This window comes from Apteryx mantelli, chromosome 2 (genome assembly GCF_036417845.1).
Source record: "Apteryx mantelli isolate bAptMan1 chromosome 2, bAptMan1.hap1, whole genome shotgun sequence".
In the NCBI taxonomy this organism is placed as follows: domain Eukaryota; kingdom Metazoa; phylum Chordata; class Aves; order Apterygiformes; family Apterygidae; genus Apteryx; species Apteryx mantelli.
The window spans coordinates 5,081,762-5,100,708 of NC_089979.1; the positions used below are offsets into that span (position 1 = coordinate 5,081,762).

Consider the following 18,947-nt stretch of genomic DNA (forward strand, 5'->3'; position numbering starts at 1 on the left):
AGAAATTAAAAGAAATGTCTTGTTTGCTGTTAGCATGGAGACTGCTTAAAGATGTCATAGCAGATTCTCTGTAAGTGTATTCTCCATTTGAGAAATTTCCAAAAGCAGTGAAAAAGCAAGTCTAGTTAAACAGCAAAATACATACAATTACGGTAAAAAAGGTAAAATTTATAAAAGTGGATGGTGTGTGCAAACATGGAGAGTAGAAGGGAGCACAAACCCTGGCAGGTTATGTGGGGGGAAAAAAAACCAAAACCAAAAAACAACAACCCACAAGTCAGAAAAGACTCTGAACTTGCAGAAGTCATAAAAGCTAATAACTTCGTCAAACACCTCAGAAGCAGGAAGCCTTCCAGAGCTTTTGTGGAACTGAAACGTAACTGAGACGTGAAGGAGACACTCAGGGAAGACTGAGACATAGCAGAAAAGTTGAGCAGGGTTTTCTTTTTAGGAAGTAAGATTTCCATGCTCAGTCTTTTCTCTACGGAGAATGAATTTGAGGAACTTTTTCGAAGTGTCATTAGAAATGATCTATAGTGGGGAATCATCTGAACCATCAAATGAATAGTAGTAAATTGTAGGGACCAGATAAGGTCCAAAGATGCTAAAAAAAAAAAAAAAAAAAAAAAAGAAAAAAAAAAAAAAAGAAAGAAGAAGTACCTGAATGATTAACTGTTGCGAATAATGGTTTTCTTTAATTGTCTTCATTCTCTTTTTTAAAATGGAAAGTGGCAAATGAACCTCTGCATTTTTTAAGATTTTGGAGAAGGAGGGGAGTTCTTCTAATTAAATGTGGGTGCCCTCAGTGTAGATGCCCGCATCCTAACCAGGAGTCCTAGTAATTCTTCGGACCTGACCTGTCACTCCCTTCACGTGTATGTGGCTAGCTGAGCACTGGCTAGGTGTCTGCATCTGACCTGGTTACTGAGGCTTCAATTGAAGGGTGAAGTTAACTGAATTCCATCTTTTAAAGCCATCTGCAGTTCAACGAGTTTGATATCTGTGCTGGATAAATTGTAAGAAACTGTTTTGTGAAACTAAAAAAAAAAATCTAAATCTTTCATGTGGGTTTATTTAACCAAAGGTCTGTGATACAGGGCCATGTATGTCTGAAAAGGACATGCAGTCTACCATATACTCAGAAATAACATCCAAATACATGGTTTTTATGTAGGTTTTATTAACATAAAACCTGTTATTCTTGTTTGGAGAAAGGTGTAGGGAATTATTTGGTACCTCAGTACAGTACATTTTTGGTTGCTCCTGTTTCTTGTAGTGTGACTATAATTTTCTGATTAAAATACAATTTTGGTTATAACTTAATATTGAGTTGGTAAGGAAGGTTTGTCAGAATCATCTCATATTTCCATTACTGTGATATATTTAAAATATGTTGGAGGCGAAATTAAAGAACATAGTTGTCAATAGGGCCCAGCTGTCTTGGTTACTGTCATCATGTGCATTTGGAACAAATGTCTTCCCCAAAGATCTTTTAAGTTGAATTTATGTAATCGCTATCATTAATGATACCCTAGGAACTATTGCATAATTGAATCATTGCATCTTCCTTTAGTTTTTCTACAGTGTAGCAGATTTGCCAGTGAAAGTGTTCTCAGGAATGGTTTTGACTATTCTGCGTCTGCATTAGCATTATAGTTTGGGTCAAAAATGTGTTTTTGGAAGTGGATCACCCAGTAATTCCCCCATACTCAGCAATCCAACCCAAAGCGTGGCAGTCTCGGTGTATGCAAACTGATTTCCTTCAGATGTAACTAAACCAGTGAGTGTGCTCTAGGAGCATGCTTGTGCATACCAGTGGATATTCAGGCCACATATACTAAGACTAGTTTCAAGTAATCCCCTCAAATGTGTTTGATGTAGGTTTTGGGTCCTCCATGCCAACTGTTTTGCTCCATAGCACCTCTCCTTTTGTGCTGCACTACTTGCTAATATAAATATAGCCTGTCAGTACTTAGCAATATTTTGTAGTTATTCACAAAGACAATGTTTAAATGAGGACGGCATTTCCTTAGAACCCTCTATAGCACATAAATTCATTTTTAGAAAGATAAAAGTTACTGATTTCGAAGGCTGAAGAGTGAAGTTTTAATCAGCCTGAACACAGAATATGATGTAAATTAATACTTGACGTTAACTTTTGAGTTGAAGTGAGGGTTTACTTAAATGACATTAATGAACTGGTTTTAATGGACTGTATTGTATTTTGGTTACAAAGTGCCTGCAAGTTGCTTTTGCATAATCTGTAAATCTTTCAAAAGGGAGCTAGTTTGTTTGGTCTTAGAATATTAAAATTAACCTATTTCAGGATGGAGACTGAAATCGTCAATGTAGTTGCTAGGAACTATTTATAGCAGCATAGTAGGTTCTTAGCCATTAGTTGCAAATATTTTTGCAGCTGTTATTTCAGCATAGTGCTATATCTAATCTACACACATATATAATTTTAAAAATGTATATATAAATATGTGATTGAACAGACTTGTTATCTGATAGGTGTTTGTTGTCCAGGAATGGCGCAATGTGGTGTAAGCAAGAATGAATGTAAAAAAAGCTTGAATCTGGATGTTTTCTACCATGCTGTAAAGAGATCATACAACAAGTAGGAAGAAGTTCCTTAGAAGTCACTTAACTCTCTTTATTCTTCATGGTACCTAACATGATCAGATAAATAGGAAGAGCACTGGCTATGCACCATGCAGAAGCCCATGAGCCAAAGTTTTGTTTTTCTCTGACTCTCTCTCTGCTGCAAGACTTCTAGGAATGATGCTATATGATCCTAATTAAACTTTCCTGCATAAAGTTAACATGTGTAAGAATAAATAAGATAGTATTTAGAATTTGCTTTAAGATACCTAGCGGAGATATGAATTTTATTGCTTTTGTTTTAATTTCATGTTTTCTTTAGCCCTGTACTGTAAAACTTGAGCAGCGTTACATACTCCTGTTACTGGGGCTTCGTTGTTTATGTGCAACATGTTTTTCCTGCCTTTTTTAATCTCCTTTTTTAATACAGAATGTTAGCTGCATGGTAAAACTGTATGGGCTTATTTTATTTGTTTTATTAAAAAGCTGTAATGTATTTTCCAGAAATGCATATCTTTTAAACTGTGTTCAAAGTTAAGGTTACTAGAAGGAAAACCAAAATGGCTGTACGTGTTTATCTGTTTCAAATAATCATCTGCTTATCCTTGACTGTAGTATCTCTGTTTTATGGAGTGAAGATTCTGCTTCAGACCCAACTCAATGAATTTATTAATTTTGAAGGGCAATAAATAAAGGAGACTCAGTAAACTCGTCACAAATGCACAAATAGCTATAAGAAAGATTTAAATTTATTTATATAGCACAAAATATGAAGGCAAATAGTTTCTTGAATGATATGGTATTTGAAAGAAGAACTACTGTAATGTAAATAAAATCAAGAGTGACCGACATTGCCTAACATTATAACAAACCTGAAAGTCTTTGTCACGTGATTTACCTTGTTTTAGATTTGTGTGTTGATGAGCACAAACTCCAGCCTACAACATATCCAGATTCTTAGGTGGAATAACAAATTATTCATTAAAATAAAATGGTGCATTGCTTGATGACAAAAAATTCTCATTAACTCAGTTAAAATCATTCACAAGTGAAATGAAGCTTCCAAGCTTTTACTTAGGGCTCCCATCTTCATGTAGTTGTCTCTGCTTTTGAAGTGTTATATGTTTGATTGATTAATTGAAAAAAAAGATAAGCGTTCAAATGAAGACAAATTGCCAAGTGTTGTTCCAGAAAAAAGAACTTATGTGAAGACATACTTTAATCGACAATATGAGGACATGAAGAATTTGTGCTGTATTTGAATACAGTATATTGGGAAAGATGTCCTACAGAAATTAGCATGTTGTTCTTGTCATCTTCTGTCTCCATATGTCTCTTCCACCCAAAATACAAAAATCAAATGTCTCTTACAATTAGGCTATCATATCTATAAATTTTTTTTACAGTCTGTTTTGTTCATAACAGCTTTACAGCAGTCCTTGATAACCTTTTTATTGGTATGGAAGTTATCTTTGTTTAATTTCCTCTATTTTATGTTAAGGTAGATCTTCAGGTATTATTAATATGAAAAATGATTGATATTGTGGTTTACATAGTGATTTTTTATCTACAAAATATATTTTGAAGTGTTCAAAATACACAAACATCTGAAGTTTTCTCAAACATAGTGGAGAAGCAGCTACTGAAATTTTAATGGTATGTTTCTGAACTCTGACTTAGTTATATCCATTTTTCATGAGGTTTTATCTAAAAATACTTTTGTGCTAGCAGTGAATTTCAAGCTCAGTGTGACTTAATGTATACAAATATTTTCTATAATTATTAAAAATCCTATATTAAAAGACCTTTGTGTGTTTAGACAATTTCTTTCCATTCTTTCTCTCTGTGCGGTGGTCTACTTCAGAAGTAGAAAACATTAATCTGACCCAGACAACTCTTATTTTTTGTGCATGTGGAAAAAAATTTCTTCTTTATTACTGATTGGGCAGGAGAGGGGGAAAAGCTGATCCTTTCTGAAAGTGAACTATTACACAACAGATTACTGAATCCCTTTGCTCTCATGCTTTTCTTCGTATGAATGGAGCCACTTTCTTTGATGTTGTTCATGATGATCTGTTTATGGAAGCGGGTCTTGTTCACCTAGCTCTCTGGCTAGCATAGATTAATTATTTTCTTGTTGTTGCCCTTCTTTTTCCTCTCAAGCTCTGTGAATTTTATTAGTTTTAGTCTCCTTTGTATCTACTTAGAGATTTATTTTGCTTGATTTCTCAAAGAACCAGAATTTATATGATATGCTGTCTGCCAGTGCCTTTCTGTTTTTCCCATAAGAATAGCTTTTGAGCCTATTGACAAAATGTGGTATGGAAAAGAGCTCAGAGGTGTTAAGTTTGTTCCAGTTTCGTGACACTTGTTCATACATAGAAAAGGAAGACCCTAACAGTGCCCATATCTGAGGGAAAGGAAAAAAGACCTTTAGCTGTAGTCGTTCCTTTCTGTCTGGCAGTCTGATAGGTAGGAATCGGACATGATGTTCAGGGCAGTATAAAAACATAGGTGAGCGCTGAGAGTTATTGCAATAGAGGATACTGAGATGAAAACCCAGCATTCAGTGCATTGCTTACAAAGCAACTTGTTCAAGCATTGGATCTTTGAGCGGTTTGAAGTTGTATTTACTTGCTCCGTGTATTTTTCTTTCTCAGAAAGGTATTAAAAATGCTGTTCGTTTAATAAAAATGTAGAAAATGCTGTCATCTAATTCCTGTCAAACTTAATGTAATAAAAAAACAGGTGATGTGTGCTTGCAGATTAGAAGAGACCTGCTCTGTTCTGCTGAATTAAACAACTGAAATACTGAATTAGTGGATTGATCTTGCAAGTCTTACTAAGACACTTCACTGACAACATCACCTTGCTTGTGGTGATGAAAAATGATGTACTGAATATACAAGTAGTATGTTTAGTGTCCTACTGCATCTATCCCAAACTAGAATTTGAGGGACGGCTCAAAGGTCATGAAGATCTTTTGCGTGCATCCTGTAATCTAGTGGTTAACTACACGGTGAAAACAGTTTGTAGCAGTTATAGTCTCTGAATACTCGGTTGCTACTCCAGCTTTTGTGAGTATTACAGTCCTAAAATTTTTTGGGAGCTGTTTTGAAATTCCTTTATTCCTTAAAGGATCAGCAGCATCTTGATGGCAGGGGTTGTGCTGAAGACCTCCAGCAGCGGACACTTGCCTTCTTTCTTCTCTAACTGGAATATGGCTCAGCAAAGAGTTTTCTTTTTTGTGAGAGAGAAATCTATGTTTCTGGGTGCAGATCCCTACTTCATTCTCCTGCTTTTTCTGCAGTCAGATTGACTCTTCTCTGTCTTGTTGCATGTAATTTGGCAAGGCGATATTTCACCTTTTGCTCCTGAGACGGTTGGGCAGGCCAGCTGGCTGCCAGTTCTCTGCGGCAGACTGCTTCAGGAGGTCTCCTCTTCTCCGACTTTCCCTCCATGAACTTCATTTGCTCTTCCAGTGGGGAAGGAAAAGCTCAGCCAGCACAAAGAACCACAGGGAATAGCTTTTTTGTTAAACCTTTAATTCTGAGCTCATCATGAGGGGAGAGTTGTGGTCAGAAGTTTTTTAGCTATTTGTTTCCCTACTTTCATCTTCAATATTTTAGTGAGTGGCATAAGGAAACAGAAAATCATTTGTCTTCTAGTATAATTGGCGGATCAGGCATAAACTGTTCCTTTTCTTCATTCTGTCTTGCTGTAGGTGGTTCTACAAGGGACACAATGACTTCAGCAAAACAAGATCAACCAATTGTTTGCCAGAGAACATATATATTATTTTTTAAATTTGACTCCATTTATAATGGGCAAAGTACACATATTCTACATTTCTTCAAGGTATTAAAAATAAAAAGCTAAAAGACACAGTTAAATCAATTGTTTTCTGCTGATTGTCTTCATTATCTGCCAATGCATGAAATGCCATTGGTTTGAAACTGTTAAATCATGGTTACTGAAATGTTTAAAAATGTTAGTGTATAAATGACCTTCCTTCCTTCCTGTCCTGGCCTGATTTTTCAATGGTTCCATTACTGTGAAACTAACAGTAAGACTTTTCTTTTTTACATTAAGTAGTGTTCAGTCACAAGTGATTTCTAAATATGCAGCTAAAGCTTTCAGATTTTTGGATTCTCAGAAGAAGATTAGAAGCAGGTTTGCAACAACACCAATGTTCATTGTGTTGGCATGAAGTAGTTAAGCAAAAAATTACAAAGAATTTTGGTGGACATGAAAAATTTTCAGTAATCAGAAGAAGCATGAAGATGGTAATAAAAACAATATTGTACAAAATGGGGAAATTGTACTGTGAGATTATATTGAACAAACTGAGAAATATAGATACAAGTATTAATACTGACTGTAGCTTTATTCAGCTTTATTTTGTTTGCAGCCATTCTACCATCCTGATCTTTCAATGAGTCTGGAAGGAAACTGGAGAAAAATTCATGAATGTAGTTATTCCAAATGAGATAATGGAATTTGTGGATCATAAAATTGTCAGGAGTACTTGTTTCAGGAAAGTTTTATAGAGTTAGAGGAAATGGACCTCTCAGAGAGGCTTTGTGTTTGCAATATATGTATGAATGCTCTTGAAGAGTTCATTAGGTTGTACAGAGTAACCTGCGATGTTGTACTACTCCCCAGTGAATTTGGTCAAATTGCAAGGAGATTCAGGATTGCCGACATTCACTTTTCAGCTTTTAGAAAATAACCTATCATTTCTCACTCAATAAATGAATCTCTTTAATACCTACACGAGAGCATCCAGTAGTGCTTCCAGCTGCAGTGCGGGCTTTTAAAGCTGTTGAGGAGAATTCACAGGTCAAAGGATCAAGTGCTTATCGTTTTCCTGCTAACATATCCAAGCGTGAAGACACTAGGTGGGTAAAGAGCCCTCCAAGAGTAGCTGTTTTCCATCCCTTCCTTGCAAAGAGACAGATAACTACTGACGGTATCTTATCTCTTTCAGCCACAGACAATCTTCTAAACTATCAGTCAGGAGACTTAATAGTTGAAAAGATCCTCCTAGAAGGTTGGTGCGGTTTTTTGTTGTGTGAGAACAGGATGGCAGCCAGGCAGATGCTAGGAAAGTTCAGAGAGCTGTTTGGAAACAGCAGTCTGTAGGAGGTTGTAGTAACCATTAGGCTTTGATGCAAATGTGACTATACGGGTAAGTCTGTGTCATTCGTTCATACTACAGGTAGCAGAGGTGCTCAGGCAAGGGAGAAAGGCTCCGACATTTGCTTTCAAAAGTGGCACTTGGGCAAGATTGTGCTCTTATTGCTCTTTTATATCAAGTACGCTTCTTGATGCATCGTATTGATGTAGGTTCCTTTAGCATCTCGGTTGTGACCTAATGCTAAGTGGAAAGCAATAGAGCTGCTGGCTTGGCAGCAGCAAGTTATAAACAGCTTTCAATATCATATCAGGATAGAACGAGGTCCCATTTTAGCTTCGTCTTTTGTGGAAAGCATGCTGAGCTCGTACTGTGAAATGAAAATGCAACTCTAAAATCTATAAACAGATCCTGTTTGAAAATGGCAGCATTCTTTCTTCGAATGTGACAATTGACAGAGTTTCACACTGCAGCTTTTAGGAAATGAGAGCCAATTCTTTAGAATGACAGACCTCCCATTTCAAACAGAAGTAAGTGCACAATGTACCGTCGTCATCATCACTCTTTCTTGACTGTTGTGATGCTTTCCATCTCAGTAGATTCTATATATGCTGTATACCCTTGCCGCTATAAAATAGCGAAATAACATCCTGAATGCTGTAGTCTCAAATTTTTATGAAAATATTCAGTCTTGAACCACTACAGCTCCAGGCTCTGCTCTCGTGGTCCGAGTGTCTGTGTATGTCTAATAATGTAATTCCTGGAACATTTCCTACACCCAGTTAAAACGTGGTGAGTGTCTCAAGAGAGAGTTCAGTGAAACATAGACACAAGCAAGGCAATTTGTCAGTTGTGTAGCATTAATTTCCCAATATAGGTAGTTACAGCTAATGTTTACTTGCTGAAAGAGAGTATGTACTCATGGCCTTAGAATTTTACAAACTAAGCTGGACTGGTGTGTGCAGCAAAAATATCAGTGGAAGACACATGCCATGTGTACCAGAAGATACATGTGTGATACCTGTAGCCTCTGTTGTGCTGCGATATTGGATTGCTGTTTCATCAGAAGAATCGTACAGCCTGAATCTTGAAAAGTTGAGTTTGAGGAAGCTCAGTCATTGCATATGGAGAATGAAGTGTGTGTATGGAGTGTTATCAATAGCATTTCAAATACGGTATTGTGGTGTTTGGTTTGACAGGAGTTAACAGAGAAACAAACAGTATAGAAAATAGGGAAAGAAAAGTCTGGTAAGAATAAAAGAGGATGGATGCCCCTGGCTAACTCTCACCAGGCACTGAAAATCCTTGGATGAAAAAAATATCCTGAACCTTGAAAGTGCTGTCCTGAGTGAGGTGGTAGGGATGAGCTGGCTCACAGCAGCGGCTGCCGGAGGCGTTCTCTTGCAGAAAGAGGCATGGGGTCTACCTGAACCATGAGTAGTTTAAACTTAAAAGAGAAACCACAGTGTTTCTCCCATGCATATTTTCATAAATCTAGGGTCCCTTGGGCTAATGATCTTTTGTTATTGAAAGTGCTCTTTGTAATTATGGCAGTCAGCTGCCATTATAGGTCTGGAGAAACAGCAGACTGGAAGAAAGGTGGAAAATCCATTTAGGCAGGTTGTATCACCTTAATCTGTAAATGGATGAGAAATAAGAGGAGTAGTAAATGATAACATAACGTAGACCTGTGGACTGTATCCCAACATTCAATCTGCTAGTATATGATTTCATTCAGGAATGAAACTAGTAAATTATTTCTATTAAGGTGTGCAAGAGACAAGCTGGTTAAATGCCTTACTAGTAAATACATGTCTAAGTCTGAGGAATAAATATGCAGAAAATGTTCTAATGGTGTCAGGAGTCTGGTAGTCTTACTATTGCATTTTAAAAAGTTTAAAAAATGTAAAAAAAAAAAAAAAAAGTCTATATGTTCATTAATTCTGTCTGATAGCTGAGCCTGCATACCTATCCAACCTGAACATCTGTTTTGAGACTTTATCATCTGACTTTTCTCTTGTCATAGTGCCACTGAAATTCCAGAGGTATTAAAATAGATGGTTGTTAAATATTAATGGTCCTTTACGTACATGCATGGAGTCTGTCTATTGCCTAAAAGAACTAACTTTTTAAAATTAGCTGATAGTGGATGATGCCATTGTGTACACAGTTGTCGCTTTGGGATATAGCCTGAATCACCTGGGTGCTTAGAGATGAGAGGCTCTCAACATGGATTTTGGTGGCCTAAGTCAACTTGACTCTTAAGTTGCTGGACTCGGAAAAGCTAAAAAAAAGTGCATAGATGCAATGTACTGTGACACAAGTACAGCCCTGTTGAGCTCTGGAATTGTTACAAAAGCTGTGATAAGTTAATGATATAACGAGCAAATTGAGCATATTTATTTACTGCCATATATTGCTAATGGACTGTCAACTGTTTTAAGTTCTGAAAGTCAGTGATTTGGTAGATTCTGATAATTCATGTTGGACATGAACAATTCAGTAATATTCATGTTCTGTTTTCTGTCATAAATCACTGCATCTTTTTTTGCACAATGATGTCTTAGCTGTATATGCAGTTGTAGATAGGAACAAAGAAACAGCTTATAGATGTTGCAGAATAATTAAATGTTTGTAAGTTCATCAGTTCACCTATTGCTCTTTACTCCTGTTGAAATGAATAGATTTATGTCTTGCCGGATTTGGTAGATTAATGTTATTTGCTCTCTCAGACTTAATATTCCCTTTAAATGCAGTCCTTCCTTACCCTTCAGGGAGAAAAGATAAAGATGAGAGAATCCTTCCCACAATCTCAGTTGTGTCCTTTAGGGAGAAAAGATAAAGATGAGAGAATTCTTCCCACAATCTCAGTTGCAGTTTCTAGCTGCTCCTGGAAGTTTCTGTGATCAGTTTTGCTAGGAACAAAGAGGGAAGCGGTAGCAGCTTGGAAGGAGAGTAGGGTGCTGATGGCCAGGAGGCAGCAACAATGGTCTAAGACGATAAAACAGTAGAAATACTGGTGTGACAGTACCTCTGATGGTCAGGTAGTCCAACCTCCTGCTTCAAGCAGGACTGTTACCAACAGTCAGATTGGCTGTGATTTTATTTAGCTGCATCTTGAAAATCACAGAATGGTTGAGGTTGGAAGGGACCTCTGGAGATCATCTAGTCCAACCGCCCTGCTCAAGCAGGGTCACCTAGAGCACGTTGCACAGGATCGCGTCCAGGTGGGTTTTGAATATCTCCAGAGAAGGAGACTCCACCACCTCTCGGGGCAACCTGTTCCAGTGCTCTGTCACCCTCACAGGGAAGAAGTTTTTCCTCATGTTCAGACGGAACTGCCTGTGTTTCAGTTTGTGCCCGTTGCCTCGCGTCCTGTCGCTGGGCACCACTGAAAAGAGTCTGGTCCCATCCTCTTGACACCCTCCCTTCAGATACTTGTACACGTTGATAAGGTCCCCTCTCAGCCTTCTCTTCTCCAGGCTAAACAGGCCCAGCTCTCGCAGCCTTTCCTCATAAGAGAGATGCTCCAGTCCCCTCATCATCTTTGTAGCCCTTCGCTGGACTTGCTCCAGTAGTGCCACATCCCTCTTGTACTGGGGAGCCCAGAACTGGACGCAGTACTCCAGATGTGGCCTCAGCAGGGCTGAGGAGAGGGGGAGGATCACCTCCCTCGACCTGAAATGATTTGAGAGTGGGAAATCAGGACATCATAAACTAGTTCAGGCTTTTAGGTAGTAAATATTACTGGTGATGCCGTTCAAACCTAATTGCTTGTAAGACATTATGCTTCTGCGTCTGGGAATCTTCAGAAGATTTTTATTCAGTTTCTTCATGAAGGCAGGATATTTTACTTTCAGTATTACAAAGAAAGTGCGGTCCTATTCCAAAAGAAACTTCCCTTGCTCATTTCAAACTATTCCTTTTTCCATTTGTACTAAAGTGAAATTTTAACACTCAAGGCAGATTTTTTGCTAGCGGAATAGTGAAAACCCGGTTTCTGAATGAGTCTGTCTTAGGTTGGTCACTTCCTGAGGATTGCTACATCTAGCAAACAACTCGCCACCTGAAACTGGTTAAGTTATGGTATTTTAATTAACAATGTTTATTTGCTTGAACATTCTTGTATTTTTAAACAAAATCAAAGCAAAATTTTGTTACTGGTTGTTGCAGTTTAGTAGCATAGTATAGCACATTTATTTCAAGAATGATGTAGTTTTAGCATGAGGTAACATCAAAAGTCAGTTATTTCTCCTTTTTGCCTTGGGGATTGTTTCAGCTGATGTTTCAGAACAGGGCTTGTTCACATAGCGATGATCTTATTTAATAACCTTGCGGCCGTTTGTTTTGGACTGTGGATTTTCTAGCTAAATTGTAGACGTTGTCTCGATGATGAAAAATCTGTCAAAATTAGGTGTACACTGAAAGTTTAAAAATTACAAAATGTCAATAAAACTGCCTTGCTTATGACAATTTAATTATTTTTGTTATACCTGTTAAGGCCTCTGGAGCATAGCCTGTAAGCATGTATGCAAATATTAATGCGCAAGATATTTAATAAAAAATGTTGGCAATCCATTAGAGTAATTTTGTACGAATGCGAAAAGCAAGAAAACCTTTAATTTATGACTTCATTTTAAACTTTTTTTCATATAAGTTTGACTTTTTTTTTTTCTTTTAACACATTTTTTCCTAGAAAAGAAGGATGTAACACAGAGCTTGGAAAGCTACACAGCAAAATGCCCCGGCACTATGGAGTTCATCACTCTTCCAGACGGCCTGAAGTTACCTCCCGTTCCATTCACCAAATTGCCTATTGTGAGGTAAGACTCCAAAATATAACCCTTAACGTTTCCACAGAACCTGTCAAATTTTAAATGATACTAGAAGGATATAGACTTCTTGTTTCACATAAATTCTTCACAATAACATGAAAAAATGTCAAAATGTCAAATTGAGAAGTTCTTAGGCCAAAAAAGAGCCTTTGAGTAAGAAATATTCTCCATAGTCTTTAGTTTCAGAAGGAGAGAGAGGTTTTTTTATTTTTTTTTAATTTAACTGTAATTCAAGAGATACTGATACAATCTAAGAAAGACACTTTGTAATTGAAACTGAGATTTAAAGTAGATACGTGACCATACCGAAAGCATCAGCATGAGTTGGATGCTGTCTCTACCCACGGAGCTTAGAACTCAGCTGGAACTGATGCCTTTTGTAGCTGTTCCTTTCAAGATACTGTGTTTTCAAGCTGTCCTGTTCACTGGCCTTGTACACTGTTCTAAATCTGTGTTCCATGATATAGCGAGTTTTACTATGTACTCTGTAACTTTTTCATTCTATTTGTTACATTTGTTGAAGAAAGACCCCAACTATTTGTAATGCATTTAACACTCTAGGTGTGTTCACATTAGTGATTTAGTGTGTGGGAAGTGCTCTTTTTAGAACGTATTTGTCCTCAGCCTTTCCTTGAGGTTCGGTTGTGTGTGATCAGACACGCCAGAGGTGTCCTGGAAGCAGTGGTTTGTCTCCTGGGAGGAGAAGCTGTGCACTGGCTCACCACCTCAGCAATCCCACTTCAAAAGTGTACTTGAGGAGGGGAAATGCATCTTCTGGGCGGTCTTCCAGCAGCGTGCAGGATTCGGTTAGCAACGACAAGGCGATGTGGGATGGCTGCGCAGAGATCTGCTTTGTGTTGCCCACTCAGGGATGTGCAGTGAGTGGCAGCTGGTATTGACTTCATTGCTGGAAGACATGCAGTGTGGACATATGTCCTAAAGCCATGAGCGGTAGCACCACATCAAATCCTGGTCCTTCCCTTTGCGCTGCACCAGCTGCTAATCTAGATGCACCTCTACATGTGCTGCAGTGTTTTGTAAGGTGCTATATCACAGTGGGAAAATTATTGGACTAATTTAATATCAGCCTACCTCAAGGATGGTATAGATTCACTAAAAGTGTATGCGTACAGCTAAGCTAGTCATCTTCTGTCTCCTTTACAGCCAAGAGACACAGGTAGGCACAGTTTTTTCTGATCCAATTTAGATACCTGCTTAATGATGAGCTGAATCCCTGGAATCCATGCATTATACTGACTAGTTTTCTGTTGACCTGAAAGATGTCAAGTGATAGTTTCAGATAGCTCTGTCTGTATGTTAGATGGCTTCCCTGAGAAATACGTTCTGAAATAGAAGGCGCGTATTTTTTCTCCTGAAAATTTTGTCTGAAGTGGTTTTTAGAAATCCTAACTTAGTGAAAATTTTATCCTAATCTTTTTTTAAGAAGTAAAAATATGAAATAGTATTCCAAAAATCTAAGTTAATTAAGAAAATTTGTATAATCCTTTCTCATACTTGAGTTAATTGATTATAGGGAAGTTAGAGCAATAGCTTCTAAGAGTAGCTTATTTATGCAAAATAGTTTCTTTTGAGAGCAAGGGTGCCATCAGCCTCTTACTGCCTCTTGCAGTTCTCTGTTCTAGGAATAATCTTAGTATTATAGAATGTAAAAGCAAAACCACCTTCCTTAATCTGACTGTGTACAGTATCTGACTGTTTTGGTAGTCAAAATAGCTGTAGGAACACAGCACTAAAGTTTCTTTATGAATCTAACCCTTAGCTTGTGCTAAAAGAGCAGCATTGTGTTTAGCAGGGAAGTGTTAAATCCTGAATTAGTCTCAGGTTTAGCTTTTTGCTTAACTTTTAAAACATGAAGAAAGTGGATTGTATTGGATGTATTCCGTAATACTTTCTTGTTCTTCTCCATCTGAATATTGAGGAGGCACTGAATTCAGGTCTGGAGGACATGGGAAACTCTGACCAAATCCTTTTCTATAGAAGTCGTGCATGCAAAGTGCAGTCAACACTTGGCAGCAGATTGCCAGTCTTCCGTGGAACCTTACCTGGAACGTACTGTGCGCTGAGAAGGGGACGGGCACGTTATATACAATATACTGGCTTGTCCCTCCTAGGCCACGGTTTGAGAAACTGCTCGCTATCCAGATGCTTCCATTTGTGTTGCCAGGTTTCACTGACCTGGCCGTGCTTGGAGTACTGAAAATATTTGAAAATATTTGTTTGGCAGTTAAGAATTGCTGTTTGTGCTCTCCCCCCGCTCTCCTTGTGTTTCAAAAGTTCTCTAAAAACCACAGTGATGATAATAGCCTGAGAAAATATTTAGTTACATCTAAATATGAAGCCTGCAGGCACGTCTGCCCAGCAGGCCTGGTGTAGCGTGGAGCTGCGCAGCTGGCTGCAGTGCGGCCAAGAGCCTTGCTGCAGCCCCGTCAGCTAAATCCTGCTCATTTGGGGGGCATAAATTGTAAATGTGTACAAACGTGGGTTTGGTCAGTGCTGAACAACGCAAGTTTGCAAATCAATTGCTGCTAGATCACTTCAGAAACACGCACCAATGTTCACTGATGATCACGACTTCTATTTGCTGTCGGCATTTTAGGGTTTGCTAGTTTTTAATTCATTTAATGTGTGGTGCAGGTTTTGTATGTAGGTTTCTTAATCAAAATACTGTGTCAAACATTCAGATGTCTTAGTGAAATGTCTTAGAGAAACTTATAAAAGCAATAAAAGGTATTAAGACTTGGCAAAGTCTTTATATTCCATTACTTATGTCAGCTGGCATTTAATGTATAAATGTCCTTTATTTAAATATTTACTCCTGGCATTCCATATAGACTGCTTCATAACTTTTTTTCTACCAAGTCTTTTAACTAGCTACCTGGTCTGTTATTGGCTTGTTTTAAACATTATCACATTTTAATGCATTTTTGTTTGGTCTTTGGAACTTTGCTCTTTTTTTTTTTTTTTTTTTTGTCATTTAAAATACTTTGGTGCAATCTAGAAAACTCCTTCATGAATCTTTAATTCTTTTGCTGAAGCTTCAAAAGTTTGATTTTTTTGGATTGGAAAATATTTCATTATAGCATACTGTGAAATCATCATCTAGTATTTTCTCAAATACATAATAAAAAAATTTATTGATTTTTTTTCTTTTTATATCAGTCCATGAACTATTACCATTTAATAAGTTAGCCATATTAAAACTCCTTTTGTTACTAACATACTTAAAGGAAGAAAGATTTTTCTTCCTTTTCAACATTGATGACTTTTTAGTTGTCCTCATACGTTTTTCTTACCACTTTAAATTTACTTTAATTGCTGCCAGTTTTTCTTTCATCTGTTTATTTAGGTATAGTGCTTTTTTTAAAAAAAATTATTTCCTCTCTAAGTAAGGTTGTTTTAATTAACACAGTTTTTCAAATAAAAGATTTTGGTCCTCTCGGCAGCTAGTGAAATTATTTTGTAATTCCTAATTGCTGCTTGTTTGAATTCGGTAGGGCTAGGACTGGAGGTAGAAGACTTAATTTGTGCAAGCTTTCCGTTCAAAGGAATTTAAAAAAATTACTGTATATGTGGTTGAAGAATATTCCCCCCACAGGCATGCATTAAGATTAAAGAGGTTAGTTTTGTAATTCAAATAGTATTTATATAATAATGATGGATGAGTCAAAGCATTTCTGTATATAAAATGCCCCTTTATTAACAGTTTATGTAGTTTAACGTTAGCTTCCTCAAATGAGTATCATTTGCATGTTTCGGTTTAAATTGCATTCTAATTTGTATCAAAATCCTATCAGAAGAGTTAATGCATTCATTTCGACGTGGGAAATATTCAGGAATCCGTCATAGTTTCTCTTTATTCCTCCAGCTCATTATCAGTATTTTTGCATTTGATTGTTGGCAACTGAGCGTTGCCAACAAATAATGTATGGATGTGATTTATTTCTTGTTCTAAAATACTTCTAATGTTCTCTAATAACTTCTTATTAAGTGTTTTATATCACTGAAATAACATGTCTTTGTATTATTGCTCTTACAGCTTCATTATTTTTCCGCAGTGGCACATTATCTTGAATGATTTGGGTGATTTTTAAAATAAATTGCTCTCTTGTATATACCTTTTATTAGTGGGATACTGATTTGTTTGGTTTCTATAACTGTTATTCATTGTGCTGAGTTCATTGGTTATTTCCCAGGACTTAAATTATTTTCACCTTCTCATTAATGATCTACTGTTTTGAAAATAAGTATACTTCTGTAACTTCGGTAAGTGAATGACTTCAATTATATCCTGTAAATGATACAAAGTTACTTTAGCACGTGAAAGAACTGCATTTTAAAATGAAGGCACTTGATCTTAATTTGTGTTTCAATGACCTTTACAACTGAGAAAGGCAGGTTTCTTCCTTAGTACTCCAGTGCTGTGTTTGAAGAACGTCATAAAACGTGAAAACTTAATCCGGTGCTGTAACATGTATAGCTGCTTTGGTATATTATGGCATTATCAAAGAATTGCAATGAGATAACTTTCAGTGTAGTAGATGGATTTGGGAAAGGGGGGAAAGAAGGAAATTAGTCCGTGAGCACATTGCGGTTTTCTAGGTTTCTTGTACCTGGCTTCTTAATTGCTTTCAAAAATCTCCTGTGTGTTTAGTTAGACTCTGTTATAGTTAAAGCCTTGGTACATGCCTACTGTATAAGTAAGTGCCATTTAAAAGTTTACTCCTGGAAAGTTTTTTTGAGCAATTTATTTCACCCTTATTTATCTATCTCAGTGTGGTGATGTCTCTAGCAATTAGCAAAAATTGTACGTTTATTCTATGAGAAATATTTTTTTTTTCTTGAAAACCAACTTCAGAAAAGTTGACGATTTAATCCTTGTGTGATTATAAAAGGAAGTTTCTGGTCTCTTGTCATTTTTTAATAAAAAGTATGAATACTTTATGCTTAATAGAAGTTAGCAAAAAAGATACGATACTATGATAGAGTGGTGCCTCTGATCACCTTTTATTTTTCCTTTCCTGACTCCTTCCTGACTCTAAGTACTTGGGAATCTTCCGGGCTCTTATAATGCTACTACTGTTATTAAATATCCACTGGTTAAGTGTCCGCTGCTTGCTCTTATTTTGTTTGTTTAGTCTCCAATTTCCCATCAGCATTGGAGGACCGGTGGTTTCCTTGCATAGTAGCATAGGGATTTTGGTCTAATAAGGATGTAGTCTAATAAATCATCCTTGTCTTGTCTTGTTTGTCTTGCTTTCTGGTCTTTCAGCAAGACCGCTCATATTGCTATAATACTTTGTTCCTTCCAGAAGGAGGTCTGTGCATTTTAACTGTTTTAAAATCTGCTTTATTCACCTTGGAGAACTTTTTGTTGTATTATGTTGTCCAATGAAATTTTATCTGTCTTCTACTTTGGGCTTAATTTAAATATTCAGTCACTTTCTGTGCTAGTGTTATGGAGTATCCATCATTTAATTCACACTTAGCTCGGAAGCTAATAGCTGGGTTTCAAATCACCGATCTTGCTCATTTTGTGCTTGATGGTTTCTGAAGAAGTTTATTTTTTATTTTTCCTGTGGTATTTGTTTCCTTATACCTTTCTGAATTTTTTTCCTTTAGTTTCCTTGTATTGCTGTTATTTTCTTTTTTATACCTGGTGGTTGTTTCGTATTTTCCATTTCCAGTATTTCAGTCAGTACCAGAGTGTCATTTAGTATTTATCGGCATCATTTTTAACATAATCATCTATAAATATTTATACTTAACAGATCTGTGAAGCTCTTGAATCTCCCCACCAGCCTCCGACCTCACAAAATGAAGAGTTTGCTTGGTCAGAATATGTCAACCAAAAGCCCCTTCATATATTCTCCAATTATTGCACACAGTCGGGGTGAAGAACGAAATAAGAAAATAGGTGAGAATATTTTACACTGTTTTCAGTTGTTTTGTTAGGTTGTAAAACATTTTCTCAGTCAAACTGAAACTCAGATTGAACCTGAATATTGCTTTCTTGTATTTGAGTTAATCAACTTGCCTGACACTGTGAAGAAGCAAAGCTTTGGTCTCCCAAGTGACTTTTGAACACATGGGAGAGCTTCAGCCAAATTCAAAAGGGGGGTGAAGTCTCATAGGTGACTGAATTTTTTTCAGAGAGATAAACGAGTGGTGTTTCCTTCTCAGACAAAGAGAAACGAGGCAAAACTTAGTTCTTGCACATTCTGTTTGGCAGCAGCCAGCTTGGCCGCTTGTCATGAGCCTGAGCTAGTTGTCGTGTTGCGTTTTTCTCGTCTGATGGGGGTTTCATCATGGACACGAAGAAATTAGGGTGAATGAGCTGCAGCTTCAGGGAC

General features: G+C 37.1%; 1 protein-coding gene across 3 annotated transcripts in view; it reads left to right on the forward strand.

Annotated features, from left to right (window-relative positions):
- Positions 1–18,947, forward strand: part of TRAPPC9 (trafficking protein particle complex subunit 9) — a 461,063-nt gene that overhangs the window by 39,483 nt on the left and 402,633 nt on the right. For all 3 annotated transcript variants that reach the window (XM_067290119.1, XM_067290120.1, XM_067290121.1), the window contains 2 exons: positions 12,438–12,564; positions 18,366–18,511. In XM_067290119.1, the coding sequence (XP_067146220.1) occupies positions 12,438–12,564; positions 18,366–18,511 (273 nt within the window). The remainder of the gene's footprint in view (positions 1–12,437; positions 12,565–18,365; positions 18,512–18,947) is intronic.